General features: G+C 53.6%; 1 protein-coding gene across 1 annotated transcript in view; it reads right to left on the reverse strand.

The window, feature by feature from the left end:
• Wnt7b (Wnt family member 7B) overlaps window positions 1-21,577 on the reverse strand; it is a 44,265-nt gene that overhangs the window by 12,315 nt on the left and 10,373 nt on the right. The window contains exon 2 of the mRNA XM_052160997.1: window positions 9,830-10,056. Within this exon, the coding sequence (XP_052016957.1) occupies window positions 9,830-10,056 (227 nt within the window). The remainder of the gene's footprint in view (window positions 1-9,829; window positions 10,057-21,577) is intronic.

A 21,577-nucleotide genomic window follows, 5' to 3' on the forward strand; every position in this document is an offset into this window, starting at 1 on the left:
CTCATAGACAACACACACCACCCCTGACTGCCACATGCCTACAGTGTGACACTAGAGCTGACTCTCAACTGCCTGGTGTCCCCTCACACTGACCCCTAGGGAACCTCACTGGGCAGAGCAATTGGGCCTGCTTGCCAAATCAGAGGGAGGACAGGGACCCCCTGCCTCAAGGCAGAGCTGAGGCTAAGTCTACACCAGACCTATCTACCACTCAGGCTACCTGCCACTTCCTGGCATCATCATGGGCCATGCACTATTTTTAGAATGCTATAAAAGCCAGAAGAGAGCTCGCAATGACCCCATGGGCTACACTGGGAAGGCCATGCTACAAAAGCCCTTGGCTGCCTCTCAGAAGGATTCTGGGAAGGGCCTTGAGCACCTTAAGCAAGAAAACGGACTGAGGCCCAGAGAAGGACAGCATACTGCCCAATATTCAGGACATGGTGGAGCTGGGGTTCACAGGCCCAAGTTACTGATGTCAGACGTCAAAGGTCTGAGGTCACCCAGGGCCTAGAGTCCTTCTAGAAGTCCAGATCCTAAAACTGGCTACTTGGGAAATGCTGGCCCAGTCAAGGGGCCTTTCTGTATCTCTGTGGTCACACACAGACCCCCAGACAGGTTCCCCTAAGCTTCATACCCACATAGGTTACATACCGGGTCTCTGTGGTATGCATATGCTCAAGCAATCCCATGTGGTGTGTGTGCGACATGTGTCCACATGCATGTATCTGAGTATGCATGATACTCTGTCTGAACTCAGCACTTGGGAGTATGTGTGAAGGCGGGTGCCTGTGTGACCCCTGTGTGACCTCTGTGTCACCTTGCTGCTCTTCTTTAAAAACAACATTGTCTTCAAGTCACTAATTTTAAAAAGCAACCAATCAATTAAAAATGGGCCCAGAAGGGGCAGTGGGCGTGGCCCAGTGGCAGAGCCCTTGCCTAGCATGCAGGAGGCCTCAGGCTTCATTCCCAGGACTGGAAAATAAAAATAAAAATGGCGCCGGAGAGGGAGTATGTGGACAAAGACTCTGAAGAGACGTTTCTGAAGAGAGTATGAAAATGGCCAATAGACACATGAGAAGATACTTAGTGCCCAGTGTAAAAACCTAAATCACAGCAAGAAAGCAGCTCAGAGCCATCAGGAAGGTGGGAATCAAGGCACAGCTAGCGGGAGTAGGAAATGAGGCCACGCCCCAAGAATCCCCCACACAAATGTTCATAGCAGTTCAAGGTGGGAACAGCCCAAGGCCGTGTCAAGGATGGGTGCAGGAAAGGTGGTACACTGGGGTGGAGAGATGGTCTGAAGAATAAAGGATCTGTGTTGGCTGCTACAACTCCCTGTAACTCCAGAACCAGAGGATCAACACCTCTGTCTGTCCTCATGTACACACACACACACACACACACACACACACACACACACACACACACACAAAATCTCTTTCTTTCTCGCACACACACACACACACACAATCTCTATCTCTCTTTCTCCCTCTCTCCCTCCCTCCCTCTCTCTCTCTCTCTCTCTCTCTCTCTCTCTCTCTCTCTCTCTCACACACACACACACACACACACACACACACACACTTTTTTCTTTTGAGACAGTAGCTCACTATGTAGCTCTGGCTGTCTTGGAACTCACTTTATAGACCAGGCTGGCCTGAAACTCACAAAGATCTGTCTGCCTCTGCCTCCTAAGTGCTGGGATTAGAAATGTGTTCCACTACATCTGGTTTCACACATTAAAAAAGAAAGAAAGAAAGAAAAGAAAAGAAAAAAGAAAAAGGAAAGGAAATGTGGTATACCCCATACAACAAATTGCTGCTTTGTCCTCAGAAGTGACCCTACCATAAAGTCCTGGGCCTTGAAAACACGATGTGTGGTAAGAGAAGCCAGACTTGAAGGCTCCACACGACAGGCTCCCACCTACAGGAGCATCTACGGCTAGCCAGTCCACAGAGTTCCGGGCAGGTAGGAGATAGTAACTCAAGGCACAGAGTTTCTTCTGGGGCTGAGAAAATGGCCAATAGTGATGGTGGTCGCACTGCAGAGACTCCAGACCTGTGTGCACGCCACCCACAGAGCTGTATGGCTGGCTGCCGCCTGTTACAGAAGCACCACATTTGATGTTCTGAAGGGTTTCACATACCTGTCCTTCTCAGTATGAGTCCTCATGGGACTCTGTCAGCCCCAGCTAGGTCCTCAGCTCTCCATAAAGACTCGAAGCTGAGAAGAAGCCAAGCCAGTGACTAGCCTGAGGGCACACACATCACATGATCCGCTGAGCTGGAATCTAAAGGACACCCGAGTTTCACTGGCCCTGAGGCCTAAGTGCCAGACTGGAAAACCTCTACATTCCACCTTGTGCCTCAGACAAGAACTTCATACACCTATGTCAGTCCAACATCTCTCCACCACAGACTATGTCACAGCCTGTGTCCCATACCACCAAGCACAGCCCTGCTCCAGGCTGGACCACCCAGAGTCCTGAGGAGACATCTATAGGTCCCCCATCTTTCAGAAGGCTAACCATGAGAGTGTGTGTGGGGGGGTGCTGACCCAGGGCAAACAGGTTAGGCGGGGCTCCTAGCTGTGAAGCAGGGGGCAGCAGTTGGACTGTGCAGGGGTCAGCTGGAGGGCAGTGGAGGGACTGGGACAAGACAGGCAGGGAATGAAGCTGGAGATAAGTCCTAAGTAGTAGGAAAGAAAGACAAGCAAAGGCCTGAGGAACTGTGCTTCAAGCAGGTAGACCATCAGTGCCAAAGTCCTGAGGAGAAATGAATTAAGCACCCAAAGTTTATCCCACGAAAACAGTGTCAGTTCTCAGGGGACCCACACTATTGTTCTTGGCAGAGAATCAGGAAGATTTAAGGCTTTCTTCTGAGAAGACAGGGCATCCTTGGAGGTGTGGCTCTGATCTAAGCTGAATGGAACCCTCTGGGCAACTCTAGAGGTTTGGAGGCAGCAAGGAGAGGCAGGTGCAAGGGTGCCTTTGGGGGAGCCAATGTGATCAGCAGGGGGTGAAGGGGATAGAAAATTCCAGAAGGCCACCTGTGGTGTAGGAGTCACTGGTGGAGGACATCACCAAGGAGATGAGCCTTGGGAAAGCAAAGGAAACCTTAGCTGTGGGTACCTAGGGGGTTTGAAGACAGGAAGGGAAGAGTAGCAACTGGTACACAGGCTTAGTCCCAAGACAGCCCTGCTGTGCCCACCATCAGCACCACCAAAGCCAGCCCCAGAGACCACTGCGCTATGTGACCCTGGCCAGACCTTTCTCTCTTAGGCCTCAGTGTTCCTAAGTACAATGGGTCCCCTTTAGAATCTCTTTTCAAAAGGGGTAGCAGTACTCTTCTGAACCTTCTAGAAAGATTCCTAGGCTGCAATGGGACATTTAGCCAAGATCCCTTCCCCTACCCCAGCCTGCCAGGTCTCTAGTATCCTCATAAGTCTAGAACTGAGCAGGGAGTATGCTGTCTCTATAAGAGGATCAATCTATAACTGAGAAACTGAGGTTTACAGAGATAAGGACCTGTGGTAGCTCCTGATGTCCGCAGCCAATGGATGTCGTGCCTACATCTAGGGACCTCAGTCTGAACAGGGTTCTGAGTGGCTACTGGGCACAGAAGTTGGACTGAGAAAGGCTAGGGAATCAGAGCAGTGTCCAGTAGATGGCTGCCCATACCCCAGCTTGGCCACTCAGCCCCAATGTGGACTCAGACGCCAGCATCTAGGTGCAAACCCTGCCCAAGTGGATCTCATGCCTGCACCCTAGTACACAGAGCCTCGGGGCCATCTGTGTGTGTGTGTGGGGGGGAGAGGCGGGGTAGAGGCAAGGACAGTGAAGTGGGCCAACACAGATACCACTGACCCCATGAGGATCTCTAGGCTCTGCCCAGTGCAGGTTAGGCAGGCTGCCTTGAACCTTTGCTAACTTCTGCCCTAGTAAAATGAAGTGGTACTAACGGCCCCTTGAAGCCTCTGGTAGTAAAATAATGCAGGGGAGGAATCACATGTGCCAAGGCTTGAGGGAGGAATCAGGTGACATACTGTATGAGTTGCAGAAAGCAGCCCTCTCAGAGTGAATCTGACCCTGGGCCTGCATAGGTGCCATGTATCCCATGTGTGAGTGAGGCATATGTGTGTGCATGTGTGTGAGTATGTGTGTGTGTGTGAGTGTATATGTGTGTCAGTGTGTATGTGTGTATATGTGTGTGAGTATGAGTGTGTGTGCATGTGTGTATGTGTGTGAGTGTATATATGTGCATGTGTATGAGTGTGTGTATATGTGTATATGTGTGTGTGTATGTGTGTGAGTGTATGCATGCACATTTGTATATATGCACATATATATATATATTAAGCTCATGAGCATGCATACGTGTGTAAGTAGGTGTATACTTATGTGCGAGTCTGTGTGTTTGTGCATGCATACATCTGTGAGCATGTACAGATGTAGTTGTATAGTCACATATGACACTGTGTGTGAGAGTGTGTGTGTGTGTGTGTGTGTGTGTTTCTATGTGCCTATCTGTCCTTCTCTATCTCTCTGTGTCCCTCTGTCCCCTCTGGCTCCCACCCCACCCGGCCCCACCCAGCTTGGCTGAGTCAGTGTCTCCACTCTAAGCTCTTCGCTGCCGTTGTCATAAACAGAGCACCAGGGAAAGGCCTGCCAGGTCCGAACATGCAGGCCCGCCTGCGCCCCAGGCTTTTGTTCCGACCCAGGGTGGCCCTCACACGCTGCTGTGCAGCCCTGTAGATAGTGCCCCAGTTGGGGGCACTGGGCCCAGAGGACAAGACCTGGCTATATGACAAGGGAACAGGTCAGAGTCCTGGGGTCTGTGTCTCTTTGGATTCTATAGAGACACTGAGGGAAGACCTTGGGCAGCCATGGTGCCTTGGGATAGGTTTAGCCACCTTCCATTTCTTCCTCCCTTGGGGCTGCTGACAAAATTACCTCTGAGAGAAGCGGGGGGTTTAGCCTCAGACCCTTCTGGTATAGGAAGGAAAACCCAAGGCCCCAAGGACATGACACTAGACTCAAGGTCACGTTGGTGAGTTAGACCACTGGCACAGGAAAGATCTCCCCTTTCCAGGCTTCACACTGACTATACTCCTGACAGGGCCTGACAACCAGGTGAAAATTCCAGGTCTGAACAAGTTCCAGGTGGCCTCTGAGGGGCTGAAGGATGGCCCAGTCCACCACACCCAGCTGTTTGAGGCTACAGAACTCAGTGACAATGACAGAGTGGTCCTCTGGGAGCAGCTCTCCATCTGTGAGCTGCCTTTCCAAGGAGGGATGGAGTCCAGGCAGTGGCCTGGGGTCTCATCACATCCCAGGCCAGCAACTGACTTCCAACCTCCTGATGGTCCCTAGAATCCTGGACACTGGGACCCTACAAATAAGAAATGTCTGTTCTGCCAGGTGGTGGTGACGCACGCCTTTAATCCCAGCACTCTGGGAGGCAGAGGCAGGCAGATTTCTGAGTTCGAGGCCAGCCTGGTCTACAGAGTGAGTTCCAGGACAGCCAGGGCTATACAGAAAAACCCTGTCCCAAAAAACCAAAAAAAAAAAAAAAAAAAAAAAAGTCTGTTCTGCTACCTTGGCTGGTCCTGGTGACAGGATCTACAAGACAGTAATGTGAAATGCTCAGGCCAAAAAATCTGAAAACCTCAAGGCTAGGGTGTCTTTAGCATTGTTACCTTCTGCCCAATCCATCTTTGTTCACTCAGAGTGCTCTGGGCAGAACCCTGGGCAGAACATAGCAGGTATTCATTATTAACAGGAGTTAATAATGGCAGACACTGCCCCTCACACTGCCCTGATGGGTCTTACACTTCTGTATTCAGTGGAAGCACACCTGTTAGTGGAGGCCTACAGCCATGGACAAGTTAGGGCAGCCAGTGTCCTTCTGGGACAGTGCCTCGTGCTCCACAGGGGCCTGCAGAGCAGCAAGGACACGTGATGAGGAACCACCCTCCTTCCCCAAAGGCTCTTGATTCTCAGATGACCTAAACCTGATCAATCGCCCGCTGCCTGGGAGGCCTCATCTGCCCCACTGCTGTAACATTTGTGGACCTGGTTATAAGGATGGTGTCCCCGAAGCAAAGCTAACTCAGAAAGCCAGCAGGAGTCAGCCTTGGTCCACTCACATGAGCTCAGATTAGGGGCAGCCCTTATGCCTGGTCATGTCTGAGGCCAGCACATGATGGGCAGGACTTTGCATTGTGGAGCTAAGGACTGTGCAAACCACAGTCTGGGCCAGGTTAGTGGGTCAGAGGTTCCATACTGAGGAGGAATTGGGGTTCATGCATGCTCAAGGGAAGAGCCTGCCGGCTCAGATGCTCCTGGCTGCTCGGTCTTTCCCCACCCTTCAGGTCCAACTCTCTCTCACTGATCTCCCAGCTTGCCCCACAAAGCACCTGCCCTTCAAGAAAAATACTTTCTGCTTCCTGGCCAAGGGCCTTGGCACATTCTGTCCTCTGGGTCTCCTTCCCTGATCTCCCCTCTGAGGAAGGCTTTTGATGAAAGTCCTGGCTTTATTATAGTGACTATTAGCAGCTCTAGCACTTACAAGAGAACCTACATTTCTAGCAGAATTCCCTGGACTATCCAGGGATCCCTATACGAATACTCTCGTGCCTCATCTCTGTCCCTCCCCCACCTCAGGGCAGAGCTGGCCTGCACTTATAACATAACATATGCAACCCCAATGGAAGAGATCAATTGGAAGAGCCATAAGCCACCGGCCTCTCTGGAGCCCGGAGGAAACAGTCCTGGACAGGCTGGGAAATGAAGAGGGCCAAGTATGGCATATCACAACAGCAGCGGGGAATCTGAGGACTGCCTTGACTTTCTCAAAAGAATGGACTCGCTCGCTCGCTCGCACACTCAGCGTGCCAGACAAGGCTAATAATGTCTTGTGAGAGTATTAAGCGTCCCATCCCTGGAGATAAACAAGCCCTTGCAAAGGTGTTGGAGATGTGTAACTTTGCCGACTTCAGGAGGTTTCCCTTCAACATTCAAGTTTTAGGACTGGTCCAAGGTCACAGGCAGGGCCTGAAGGGGGCTGTCTCACCATCCAGACCATTGCCCCTCTCAGGGACAATCATTAATTGGCCCTGCTTGAGAGGCTGCTCCCATGAGAGCACCCCGGCTGCCTGCCAGCTCGCAGCCCAGCTTCCGGGCATGTCCAGGCATCCAGCAAGCCTCTCACAGTGGCCGGCTCACAGTACAGCCAGCTTGCTGTTTTTGACTCCCAGCCACTGAGGAGCGAGAAGGAGCCCTTCCCATATAGGCGAAGCCCCTGCGGTTCCTGCCCTTGTTCCATCAGCTCGGCCTGTGGCCAGAACTTCTCTGCTCCAGTACAGTAGGAAGCCACAGGAGGCTACGGCAGGGCAGCAAGACCCAGGCTGGGCTCCAGAAAGCCTGCCCATCCCTGGGGCAGGGAGGGCTAGGGACAGGCACAGGCTGACCCAGCTTCAGGGGGTGGGAAAAGCCCCCCCCCAGGAAGAAGACAGATAAGCTATAAAAAGATACAGCAGAGGGGAGAGGCCTCTCAGAGTGAGAAACTAGGCTCAGGCAGAGAAGCCAGATGTGGCTGAGGCTCTGGTTAGAGCGAAGCAAGGTGAGGTTCTCCAGGCTTAGAAGTTACCCTTACCTTAGGGCAGTAGAGAGCCTCTGCAAAGATTAAACATCGCCGGGTTCTGTTGTTGGCAATGGATTAGAAACAGAGTCTTAGGAAGATTTGGTGGACCAGTAGCTGGCAAAGGTGGAGATGCCAGGCCCCTCCTGCAGCATCCTGATTTAGGAGGTGCTGGGGAATCAGGCCCAGATCCTTTGGTGCCCTAGGCCAGATGTCTACCCATTGAACACAAGGGAAAGGACACGGGGTGGCTGCCATCTGACCCGGCAACAGGGTCTGTGGAGGGCAGGAGGCACTTTCAGCTTCCAGGAGAGGAATAGAGAGAGAAGCAGCCCTGACAGGGATCAAAAGGTAGGGTAGAGGGGTGGAGAGTAGAAATGACATCAGGGGGTCAGGTGGGTGGGGGAGCCATACAGAAAAACCAAGGTGTGCGTGGGTCAGTGAGACTCAGAACATCAGGGGACAATGCGATATCAGGGTGCTGTGGAAGAGTCCTGCACGCGTGCCTGGGGATAGGGCGTACCTTATCCAGGGTGAGGCAAAAGACAGCTAGAGGCAGAAAAGGACTCAAGTTGGTGAACCAAGATGGAAGGCAGGGAATGCGGACAGTGAGCAGCACATAGGCCACCAATGACGGACAAGAAGCTACGTGGAGCGGACAGCTGTGGGCCAGGTCCTCCCCAGAGAAGCACCTGAAGCAAGGATGGTTCTCTCCAGAATAGGGGGGCACAAAGGGTGGGAAGCACAAACTGTTGAATGACAGCCACATTAGCAGCCTGGTCCCCAAGGAACCAAGGAGCAGGAGGGGCACACAGGCCAGCCCTGCCTCAGTGTCCCTCCTGAGGACAGAGCTGCACTCCTTCTGGCTGCTGGTGGGACCAAGGCCATTTCCCAAGTGTCAAAAGGGGACACTGTGAGGTAAGGGGACAACTTTGGGGCCGGCTCACAACTGTGTATTCACAGAGTGCTCCACACATGGCACCTGCAGAAGTGGGTGGGAAGCCACACAAGGCGGGTACCTCTGCCCACTACTGCCCTCCCTACCATCCCCCCCCCAGCTGACACCTGGAGGGAGTGATCTGCACTTGGGTGGCACAGCCCCGGGGAGGGGGCGGTGCCATGCTCCTGGCCGCACTAGGTGCCACCCACAGGCTGCTCACCGCAAAGGGGCCCTCGGGAGATTTCCTCTGCACTGTCTCCAGCCCTGTGCTGGTGTTTGCAGCCCTGTAGAGTGGGCTCTGGACTGAATCCTATGGCAGCTGTGGTCCCCTGGTGTGAATGGGGGGACCCCATGGCCTGAAGGCTAGTCAGGCAAGCCTTATACTGTTCTTCCATCTTATCTAGAGACAGCCAGAGTCGCTGTCTCTGACCACATGCAGCACATAGCATTTGCTGAACACCTACTGATTTCCGGTGTTACATTTGTTGAGCACCTACTAAATTCATATGTTGAGACCCAGACAAGAGCTTACTGACTCAGAGTTCACACTGAGGATACCAAAGCTCAGAATAGCCCTGAGGGACACAGCCAAGGTCACAGAGCTGGATTCGGATCCAGATATCTTCTGGAAATTTCCTTTAAGCCTCTTCCTAGCCCTGAATAGGGTCCTCCCACAGCTTTGTTCGTGAAATGTTGTGAAACGGGTACCAGGTAGCCCACACAGTGCTTCAAGGGCGGGCAGGCACTGCCACAGATCTGAAGGACTGTGTCCTCAGTAGCCACCCCACCTGACGTTCTAGAAGCTGATCGCTGTCTTCAACTGGAACCCCACCCCTGCACTGCCCAGATCCACCCCTGCGCATGGCACTCTTCCTTAAGGTTCAGAACCATCATCCTGGAGCCTCCTACAGGCTTTCAGCAAGGAGCAGGTGGCATCTCATGGTCCCCTCTTGGGGACCCGTCTATGTCCAAAACCTCACACGTTCTTCATGCTCTCCAAATGGCAGCCACAGAACATTGTGCAGGGACCTGGATACATGAAGCTACCAAAAAGGCCAATCCACTGTCTCAAATCCCCTTCCTCTGTTCCCGTCTACCCGGGTCACTTGTCCCCTCCCCACAGCCCAGAGCTAGGACACTCATCCATCCATACACACAGCCTGTGTGAGCTGGCTGGCCTGGCCTAGACTTGGGCTGGCTGGTGGGGGACCCAGCCCCGAGCCCACAGGCCCAGAGACACCCTTACCTACTCGGAGCTCTTGGCCGAAGACCGTCTTCTCGCCCAGGGCGGAGCAGTTCCAGCGGCCAAATCGGAACTGGTGCTGGCACTCATCGATGCCCATTTGCGCCCCCTCCCCGATCACAATGATGGCATCGGGTCGGCTCTGGCAGATGGCACGCTGCCGTGGGGCCAGGCCAGGAATCTTGTTGCAGATGATGTTGGCTCCCAGGGCCACCACGGATGACAATGCTCTGAGGGGACAGAGAGAAGAGAGGTGTTGAGAACCCCTTGGGAGGTCCGGTGTCCCCAACTGGCACCAAATACCTCCTCCACTGAGCCCCGCCAACCCTGGAAGTGTTAGAACCGCAGACCAGTTCACACCTGCAGAAGCCACGATCCCCAGGCCTGAGTCAGACAGATCCTTCCGATCAGACAGCATCCCATCTGGGATCTGACAGCCTTGGCACAGTTCCCAGTTGTCTTGGAGTGGCACACCCAACTCCCAGACCACTGGGCTTCCCTACTTGCTCCTTCTGAGCCCAAAGGACACTTCCTCCAGTTCCCATCTGCGTGTGACCTTGATAAGACACTCCGAGCCTAAGTTTCCCATTCAGGGAATGGGTAAAATACCTGTTGTGCCCAGCATGCAAGCACAGACACACACCTGGAATAGCCCAGCCCCCGCACGTCTAGATGAATGGGTAGACTGGAAAGAGACAGGAGGTGACACGAGATAAGCACCTACTGTGTGCTGGGCTGAGCTCAGAGACTGTGCTTGCCTTTGTAATGACTCCTGGCAACTCCCAGGGAGGAAGCCTCTTGCCAAGTTCACTCAGAGCTTGGAGTATTATCAACACGGGTTGTTTGTTTTTGTAATGAGGGGAAATTCGCATAACATAACATTAACCATTTAAAAATGTACAGCCCCGTGGCCTTTAGCGTGCACACACACACAGTAGCCTCCGCCTCTATCAAGTTCCAAGCTTTTCTCCACATCCCAAAAGGAAACTCTGCACCCACTAGCAGGCACTCCCAGCCCCTCCTCCCCCAGCCCCCGGTAGCCACTAATCTGTCTCTGTTCCCACGGGGCCGCTGCTTGCGCTCGGACAATCTGTGGAATCTTACAATACACGTGGTCTTTGGAGCCGGATTCCTTGCACTCAGTGAAATGCTTTCAAAGTTTATCCGAGTCGCAGTGTCCTGTTCCTTTTAAAGGCTGAATAATATTCCATTTGGGCACCGGGCCCTCACTTATTGATCCACTCCTCCTAGACAGACATTTACCTCACAGCTGTGGCTATGAAGGTGCACATGCCTGTCATTGTCTGAGTCCCTGTTTTCAGTCGTTCAAGCACCCACCACTGGGAATGGACTTCCTGAGTCATCACACACACTGTATGTGGTAGCTCATGCCTGTAATCTCAGCACATTGAAAGTGGAGGCAGAAGAATCACTTCAAGGTCATTCTCAGCCCCTTAAAGTCAGCCTGGGCTACAGCATATCCTGTCTCAAAAACAATAAAAAGTCTCTGGGTCTACAACAACAGACTGAGTCAGGTGATGGTGGTGATGGTATAGGGCCTTTAACCCCAGCAGTCCGGAGGCACAGAGGGCAGGTAGATCTCTGAATTCCAGGAGAGTCAGGCTTACACAGGGAAACCCTTTCATGAAAAAAATTAATAATAATAATAAATAATAATAATTATTATTATTATCAGAGGAGGGGTTGCTTAGCAAGTGAGCACTAAGATGAACCACCAGGGGCCCCCAAAGTCGACAACTACGCCTGTGGCTGTTCTTTAAGAACTAACTCTGTGTTTTTCCAGGCCACTATACTCTCCAGGCAGCTGGGCAGTCTCAGTGTGGCCTGAGCCCCCAGCCTGTGCAGCCCTGTGACACTCAATCTCTGTGGCACGCCCCACCTGCTCTACCTGCTAATCTGGCCAAGACACCCCCCTGGGTCTCCCATGACACAATGGGGTAAACACGCCCCAGGCTGGCGTTGAGGAAGGGCATCTGGGCGGGTAGGGCTGGGAGCGGGCTGGAATCTGGGGAATCCAGCCCAAAGTAACAGTAGAATCCTCTGGAAACTGAGCTAGGGAACCGAGAGGGATGGGAACCCCATGGGGCACTGCCACCACGGCAAAGCTGTCACTTCGGTGCTACATCTCAAGGGCCCTTCTTGTTCCCAAGTCCCTCCTATAGGCTTGGGCCTCGTGCTTCGACTTCCTACCTGCTCAGACAAACAGGCTGAACTGGGGGAACCTTCAGGGATGAGCAGATCCCAGGATGAACTGGGGGCACCATGAAACCGAGGTAGTGGCCCCTAGGCCTACTCTCCTGTCTACAGATGGCTCCCTCTCCCTCCCAGATCTCCACAGCCTGAGATTCTTTGTGGTTGTTTTTGAGACTAAGTCTGCTGTAGCCCCATAGCCCCCAGTGCCCTCGGCCCAGAAATAAAAGCCTGGGGGGGGGGGGGTGGCTCTGATGATCCCTCCCTTCTGTCTCCACCGTCCACCTTGACTGTGGACACCCGTCTGTCTGTTAGCATGCTGTCCCTCCCCTTATCTGTCCCTCCCTTCCGTCTGGAAAACTCTCCTCTCCCTTCCACGTGTGTCCCTTCCACAAGCCCTGGCATGGAGAAGAGGAACAGAGAGCACGTGTTCTGAGAATCGAATCTTATTCCTCTGTACGCTGCCGATACTGTCTTTATGCTACCTCCAGATGGTAGATGCACCCCCAAAATGCCAAGTCCTAGCTGCTTCGGGGACCCAAGTATGGCTGTGTAGGGGAAGGGGACCTCTCCAGTACCCATAGAATGCACGAGGCGCACAAATCACAGTTGGATTTCAGTAACCAGACAACAACCCATTTTTGTAAAGGTCTTGCCATGTTTCCCCCAGAGACATGGGAGAAACAAGCAGGGTGACAGTGAGGTACAACCTCACCCACTCTTCCAAGAATGCAGACCTCTGCACCCCCGCCAGGACCCACCTGAACAAAACGGAGAAGCTGTAAAACACCACCACGTGTGGGTGAGGAGGGATAGGAGCCGAGTCCTCCCGCACCACAGTCCCTGTGGGCAGCATTTGGCAGAGAGTTAAAAGTCACACACAAAGCTGCCCGGAAATTCCATTGTGTGGCATAGATCCAAAGGAATTGAAGACAGGTGTCGAAACAAAACCTTCTGTACAAACGCTCCCAGTAACACTATTCACAGTAGCCAGAGGATGGAAATAACCCAATTCTCCATCGACGGATGAGTGGCTGAAAACAAAATGCGGTATGCCCATGCCATGGAGTATTATTCAGCCATGAAAAGGAAAGAAGCCCACACTCACGAATCGGTATAGACAAAGCTTGAAAAGATTATGCCATGAGAAAAAAAGACAGACATGGAATCCCAGATGTTACCTGAGTCTGTTGTTTAAAGGTAAAAATCCAGAATGGGCAAATCCACAGAGAGAGAAGAAAGATGCGTGAGGAGGATGGGGTGGAGACTGACTGCCGACTAACAGTGGAACTCCCATCCGAGTGATGGAGTTCTGTAGGCTGATGGTCCTGAGATGTTACAAAAACGCGCCATGGCACCATTTTGTGTTTTAAGATGGACAGAACAGCAAGTGTCATTTTATGTGCCATTCAACTTCATTAAACACACACACACACACACAATACACACACACTTCACAAGACTCTATACCTCAGTGTAAAGGATCCACTGGAAATAGACTTTCACCAGATCTGGGTGTTGGTGCTGCGAGGATGGGACTTCTATCACTTCAGCCTAGTTTGTACCCACACACCCTTGCCAGTGTGTGAAGCAGCACCTACAGGAAACATCGTCTAAGTGACCGGGTATGGTCGCAAGACAGCAAACTTGTCTTCCTTTGCACTAGAGGGAATGCCACTGACAGTACTCAACACTCCGTTGCTCTGAAGCCAGCCTCTGTGGTGTCCCCCTTGTACCCCAACCCTGCAGGGACTCTGCTCTGTGAGGCGAGGGGAACAAGTGCTCTGCAGGGGTGCTGGGAGGTGAGTGCTCAGAGAAGCTGGGGGGCAGGGGCTTGGGAGGCTTCCGGGCCCACTCAGAGCCCGCACTGCCCACTTCCAGAGCTCAGGGGTAGAGGCTGAACTGTGGTGCATCGGGAAACCAGGTAGAGCTTAGCTGGTAAGCCCAGAGGGAGGTGCTGAGGTGGGGGGGGGGGTGAGGATGAGGTGAGGATGTGGATTAGCACCCCTTTCTTTCTTTTTTCAAATAATTGGTTTTTTAATTTATTGTTTATGTAGTGTGTGTATCTATGTGGTTGTACCGCAGCTCACGTGTGGAAGGTCAGAGGGCAACTTTGAGAGTCGGTTCTTTCACTGGGTGGGTTCTGAAGATCAAACTCAGGCTGCCAGGCTGAGTAGAAACACCACTAATCCATGGAGACCCCGCTTCCATTGTCTCTGTCTGTCTGTCTGTCTGTCTCTTCTCTCTCTCTCTCTGTGTGTGTGTGTCTGTGTCTCTCTGTCTCTGTCTTTCTGTCTCTGTCTGTCTCTTCTCTCTCCCTCTCTCTCCCTCTGTGTGTGTGTCTCTGTCTCTCTGTCTTTCTGTATCTGTCTGTCTGTCTGTCTCCTCTTTCCCTCTCTCTCTCTCCCTCTGTGTGTGTGTGTGTGTGTGTGTGTCTGTCTGTCTCTGTCTTTCTGTCTCTGTCTTTCTGTCTCTGTCTGACTGTCTGTCTGTCTCTCCCTCTCCATGTCCCTCTCTCTTGGACAGGGTCTTACTCTGTAACCCAAGCTGACCTTGAACTCATGCTAGCTATGATCCCTCCTCTAGCCTCAGCCTCCTTCAGTTGGGACCGTAGGAGAGTGCCATCCTGTCACACTAGGCCCCATCTAAGTCACTTCCTTGCTGAAAAGTATTCATTCATTCATTCATTCACTCGTTCGTTCGTTCATTCATTCATTCATTATCTGGGTTTATGGCAGAGTCTACTTGCAGCTCCCCACAAGCTAACTCCTAGACACCAACTGGTCACATCCTGAGTTCCTAGAACAGGTTAGACCATGGATAATCCAAGGCTTTGGGAGAGGTGAGTGGGCTAAACGCAAAGCCCGTGAGTGGGAAACATGATTAAAATCCTAAAAACTAAGTAGCGGGTGCCAGCAGGAGGCTGGTGGCGTGTGGGGCCTTGCTGGGGTTTTTGGCAGTGGGATGGCGGCTTGCCTGGCACCCTCACCAGGCCACCCTGCAGGTGGGCCCGGCTCTCATCCCACAGTGGGAAAACCCTCTTCCCAGCCAGCAGCTGCCTGCTCAGGTGTCCAAGTGACCAGACCCGGGAGGGCCCGTGAGCGGAGAAGCCTGGCAGGTGTGTGTGTGTGTGTGTGTGTGTGTGTGTCTGACTTGTTCCGTGGAAAAATTCTGTTCTGGGCTTGTCCCTCAAACTGCTCAGGGGCCCGAGGACGTGGGCAGAGAGCCAGGAACAGTGGGCCACACTGGGAGCCGGCAAACCTTCCTCACCCCTTGCCTGGATCAGGCTCCTGAAAAAAGAGCCCAGAGGAGCTGTGGACCAGTCCACCAGGCTCACGCCAGAGGCCAGCAGAGGCCGGGGAGGACCTGAGTCTTGGGATGTGCAGCTCTGGGTTGAGGCTGGGCACTGTGTCAGGAGGACTTCTGTGGACAACAAGAAGACCTTCCTACCTACCAGAAGCTTAAGATAATAGGACTGCCTTCACGATGAAGGGCTCAAGGAGGGAGTGGAGGGAAGGAGAGGACATCTCAACCTTTCTGGCACTGTCCAGCGTAGATATCCAGGCCTCTAATGCAGTGGCTAGGGCCACAAACTGGTGCGGACATGACCCGTGGGAGCCCCGGATGTGCCTCTTCATGATTGAGCGGGGTGGGCTCGGGCTCAAGCACAGTTCCTAAGTTCTTTGTACTTCCGCTTTCTCCTCAGTGAAAGGGGTGTGAGAGCGTTCTGGACACGAGGAGAGAGCTGTGCGGCACACACACTCACACCACAGCTAGTGTGTGGTAACGTTTCACACGTGGGGTCAGCTCTGTCCTCCAGGCCTGAGGCTGGGATCACTCTGGCCCTGCATTTACTGGTCATACATGGCTGCTGTAATCCAGGCTCCCACATCCGCACTGGGACCAAGAAGGCACCATGCCTATGGTGGAACTCTGAACCACTGTGTGCCCACTGCTGTCTCCATGACAACCCAAAGGGCCATCCTCAGCCTCTTCCTCCTGCCAACCTTGCCAACTCACTCTGTGTCTGAGAAACAAGGGACCTCAGTCAGTATAGTGACCAACCACCAGATGAACCGTGGCCATGCCTAGGGGATGGAATTCCTCCCTCAGGTCAGGCTTCACCCTAGGGTCTCCTCCAAGCCTCCCCCTTCTCTGACATCCTTGGAGCGTACTAGTTCACATTAAAGGCTTGTAGAAGGGTCTTCCCTATGCCCAGGACTGAGGTTGTCCTGTCCTTACTTGGTGTGGAGGACACTCCTGCTTCCTTCAGGAAGTAAGCCCTCCAAAACCTGCCCTCAGGACAGGGGTAGGAGTCTAACTTAAATCCTTCATGCTGCTACTGTTTTCAGTGCTTGAGTCAGAGGAGACCTACTGTATGCTAGATTGGATTCAAGGCCCACGTAATATCCCTATATAAAAACATGAGGTATGGGGTGCCCTCAGCGTGGAGGGGCAGGAGATAGCTCCAGGGGAGTCATGGGGTTCCCTCTCTTCATCCTGGGTAACAGGTCAGGGAAAGCCATGTCATTTATCTTGTCCTTTTCCACTTAAATGGCTAGAGAGAAATGGTGCCATTGCTAGCCACAGCGGTGACCAACGGAGCAGTCTCTCCTGCCCAGAGGAAGCCTCCAGCCACCTCGAAATCTACAGATGTATCCTAAGGTGGCTACAGAGACAAGCATCTGCACCCTACTCTTCCCTTTCAATCTCTACCCACAAAAGCAAACAGGCCCCCTAAGAGCAGTGACCTCTCCAGGACTTTTCTCTGGCCTGAGCCCTTTCCACACGGGACCAGGGTGCCCCCAGGCTGCTGGGCTGGAACAAACACTGTGAGGGGAGTCACAGGACGCAAAGACAAGCACAGGACCAAAAGACTGTTTAGAACTGGAACTGAGCCCATCCTGGCCTAGAAGACATGAACCATCCTCTCTGGAAAGCAGGACCCTTCCCTGAGACAGGTCCCTTAGCCCTCTGGTCCCACCACCCTTATCTGCTCCAGCTCCTGGCCTATCCCAGAGCTCAGTCCACCCTGCACTCGCTCTGTTCCACCTCAGGGCCTCCCCCACCCTCCCAGCTGCAGCCTCAAGCCTCTTGAACAACTTTCTTTGCTCCATGTTACCTACCCTGTGGCACCAGGATTAGGCCTCGCTCTTCTCCCTCCTGCTGGGTTGGACTTTCAGATCTGCTCTCCCACTGCAGACACACCTCCTCACAGGCACCGGACCTCTCAGGCAGCTCGGAGCCCTTGGACTCAGTGTGTGACTGACCCCAGTCCTCTCCAAAGGCTCTGCCCCATTGCCTGCTGCTAACTCCCCGGGGCGAGGATTTCCCACCATTGAAGGTAACCAAGGTCACTGGGTCTCCTGCCCCAGTTCCAGTTCTGGAGAGGAGGGTCAGGCCGGTCTAAGCTTCCCTCTGGGCCCCCCAGCCTTGGCCCAGACAGCTACCCAGCTGCCCAGTAACTCCAGCCCACACTCCTGGCCCAGGGCGCTTTGCAATTCTTCCTTCTTGGGCATCCTCCGGCAAAATATTTGAAGAATGTTCTAATTATCTATGATCGGCCAGGAAGGCGGGCCTGGGTCCACTCATCCAGGAAGTAACTCAGCAAATCCCCTGGAGGGTGGCGCTGAGCTCCCCGTCCGGTGGGCAGGTGTGTCCCAGGCTTTTCCAGGCACTGAGGGGCCCAGGGGCTCTTCCCGGGCTCTGGATCACATTCAGGGTGGGGGTGGGAGGTTGGTTGGGAGCCAGGGCTAGAGGAACCTCGATGTTCTTGCCAGGTAAGTGGGGATAGGAATGTCTCCCCAGTGCAGATTGCCCTGAGCCCCCAGATCACAGTCCCCACCCACACCCATGGAGAGACATTAGCTACAATCTGAATTAGATTAGACCGACCAAGGAAAGCTAGGCCAGACCTGAGCACAGCAGGTCCTTTTGGCAGGTCCGTGGAACACAGCAGGTGCCAAGGCCCCTGCCCTCAGGCTACCTGTCCTCCCTCTGGTTCTCCTTCAGTCTTTTTCCCTCTGCTGGCTGGAAACCTCAGCTGAGAAACATGGGCAGAGCCTGGAGCTCCACCGCTGTGTTGTGTTTCTTGATCCTTCAAGAAGATTCTTGAGAGTTCCCCTCTCTTCCTCCTCCCTCCTCCTCTCCCTCTTCCCTCCTTCCTTCCCTTCTCCCCTCCCCTACTCTCTTCTTTGCCTTTTCTTTCTTTCAGGGTCTCATGTAGCCCAGGCTAACCTCAAAGGCACTAAGTAGCCCAGGATGACCATGAACTTCTGATCCTCCTGCTCATACCTCAGAGTGTTGGCACTACGGGAGTGTACCACCCAGGTGAGACCCTGGAGGGAGTATCAGAGGACAGGTCCGGCCTGGACATCCAATTAGCCCTTTGGTATGCCCCAACACAGGACCTGCACCATAGCCACAGTGCTGAGAACCTACTTCAGTTTCCTGCCTGTTCTACCCATCGCTACAGCAGTTTCTAGGGTTGGACCTTGAAGCTTAAATTTACAGAGGGGAAAACAGACCGAGAGAGACCCAGAAGGGTCTAAAAAGCAGTCGGGGGCTGGAGACGACTGAGGGTAGGAAACTCCATGGATCTGCGCGGGAACTCAGCCACCTCCAAAACCCCTTCCTGACCTGCCTCGGTTTCCCATTCGAATATCAAGAGGCAGGGAGACAAAAGTCAGGGTGCCTGAGGCTAGACTCCCCACCCCCCAAGAAGGCCTTCTTGGCTGTAGAAACTAGGTTCCAGTTCTGCTAAGTCTCTCTTTCTGACCAATCTGAGCCTCAGTCTACCTATCTGTCAGTAGAGGGGGACAGTGTGCTCATGGTTGGGTCTCTGGAGGGCAGTCCGTCCCCTCTAGCACGAGCCCCACTTGCTCCTATCTTTTCAAGTCATTGCTCCCTTTAGCTGCTCCTGGTGTTCCCAGGCAAGAGAGCAGAGATTCTGCTAAAGGCTTTCCCACCCTTCCACATAGCTGGCATTCCAGCCAGGCATCCCAGGACCCCACCCTGGAGAGAAAGAAGGCAGTCTGGGAGAAGCAGGCAGCGAGCAGGAAGCCTGGGGTAGTTGGGGTGGTTGAAGATGGGAAAGCCACGCCCACCGAGTGGCACTTGGAGACATGGGCAAAGGGCTTAAGGGGGCTAACGGGTTCACTGAGTCCTCACGGGGGTCACTGTAATGTCTCTGACTGACCTCCATCTTCAGAAACTTCAGGACCTTTCCTAGCACATAGGGCCCGACATAACACGCCAAGTCCTGGTCTTAGTGAATCAGGTCTTTGCTCTGGGAAGGGTAGGTACCCTGTCTCTCCAGTAGTCAGACTCCAAACCCAACACAGCGCCCCCACCTCTGAGAAGCCTGTCTGACCCTGCTTTGTTCTCACTTTGAAGACACTGTGTGTGTGCCAGGCCTGGCCCAGGGGCTGAGGTGGCTCCTCTGGCCCAATTCTTTGCTTCCCACAGTACAGATGGAGACCGACACATCCAGAGATGCCAGGGGCCCTGGGGCTGTAAGGCTGGCTGAAGCCCGACTGGTGCTGAGACCCCGTAAGCCCAGTGTGGCATTTGCTATAAAACCTATGTGATAGAGGTGCCCTGAAGGCATGGCTGGCCCGACACCAACCTGAGACCTAGGGACAGAAGGACAGGTGGGTGTAAACGGTGGGAGGGAGTTGGCAGGCCCCACTGGCTTACCGCCAGTTTGAGAGTCTACACACTGGATGGCTGAGCCAGCACTTCCTGGGACACTCTGAGTATGTTCTGAGCTGTGAGTTAGGGACCAAGTCCCACACACAGGGGACAGCAAGTCACCATCTCTCTACAGACCTCAAGGGAGGGCTGAGTTCTTATGCAAAATCAGGTGGGAGACAGAGCCTAGAGAGGGTGGACTCTGCCTGACCACACAGCACCCAGGGCAGTGTGAGCCTCAGCCAGGGGCCTGACCACTCCGGCCATCTTCTGACATCACAGCTGGGGCCTGTCTGAGTTAGAAGCCTCCCGGGGACTGTTCAGCAGTCCCTCAGCTTGGGGCTCTCCCCAAGACCTCCATGGCTTCCCCAGTCAACTGCCTCCAACTGGATGCCCTGGGAAGGGGGCAGGTACTCAATCCCGATGGCTAGCCTGGCTAGCAGCCTTTTATTCCCATTTTCCAGAGGAAGCTCACAGAGGGGCAGTGTTTTGTCCAAGGCTGAATAGCAGCTCGACAGAGGTGAAGCGTTGTCTCTGCCTCCTTGCTATCTTCTCGCTGCAGCCGTGGTTCCCCTGTTCCTTGCTGCTACAGGAGTCCCCACATTGGAAGGCACAGGCGAAGAAGACAGGGGTCTGGCCTTGTAGACCTGACTGCATACCCTGTCCCACTGCTCGGTGAGGGGTCCAGAAGGCATCACCCCTGACCTACATGCCGCCGACCTATGTTACTTCTGGAGCAAGCAGGGCTATCACACACACAAAAAGGATTTCCCTCAGGTGAAATCACTGCCACAGACTCTACCACAACGATGCCAGGAAGGAAACGCAGAACCTCAGGCAGGGCCACGACGGGCGCCACAGCCTGAAGGGAAGTCATCCAGTTCTGGTACCTCACCCTCTGCGAGAGGGCAGAAGTTTAAGCACTGTTCTTCCTGGACATTTTCAGGGCTGTGTCCCTGGGGTACCTCATGCCATGCATCTCTGTCCCTGAGCTGTGGCAGGGTAGAGAGCAGCTAGAATTGCGAGCCCCTGGCTAGCACTCTCCCTACACCTCCTGCCTGCCCAACCAACCTCGGGCTCCCTCACTGCACCGTGCTCTGGCGATGGTACATCTCAGCCCATCCAGAGGTTCAAAAGGTCACCCTGAGAATCTGACATGCTTAACCTGGTGCTCCACCCTGTGGCAGGGCCACCAAAGAGAAGGTCAGCTCTGTTTGGTCCACAAGAAGGCCACTCTAGCTAGCACTTTGGCCTACAGGAACATTTATGGTGGCTTAAATTCATCCTTCCCTGCAGGCCAACCTGGTCTACCTGACCACAGAAACACAGAGATAGCAGGGTGGCAAATCTGGCTCCTGGGAGGGTCATCCCTTGGAAAGTCCCAGCACTCCCTTCTTAGAGGTGAAGTGGAACACCTCCCAGAAGGTGTTCCGACTCAGCCCTGCCCTCAGTCTCTGCTTCACCCTCAGGCTGGTAGAGATGACCTTCCACAGCTTTTTAGGTCACCCTACTCCTATTCCGGAAGCCTTTCCTGGGTCATCCTTACTACAGGTGGTCAGGGTCTCCAGTATGGGAACTGCAGTGCTCTCTCTGAACTTGGAAGAAGGTGGGCAGGAAGGCTGGGATAAATTAAGGGGGTGCGAAGAGTCAAGAGAATGCAGTAGGATTAGCTAGAAGGATTCTAGAGCCACCCCCAGATGGAAAACCAAGATCTCAAGAAGCCAAGGATACCCCAAGACCATGCCCAGGCACACCCGAGAGAGTATATATCATGAAGCACTGAATCTGCATACAGGTAACAGGGAGGCTTGCCGGTAGAAACCTACTACCTTTCTCCCTGTTGAAGCT

Source organism: Apodemus sylvaticus, chromosome 17, assembly GCF_947179515.1.
Source record: "Apodemus sylvaticus chromosome 17, mApoSyl1.1, whole genome shotgun sequence".
NCBI classification, from domain to species: domain Eukaryota; kingdom Metazoa; phylum Chordata; class Mammalia; order Rodentia; family Muridae; genus Apodemus; species Apodemus sylvaticus.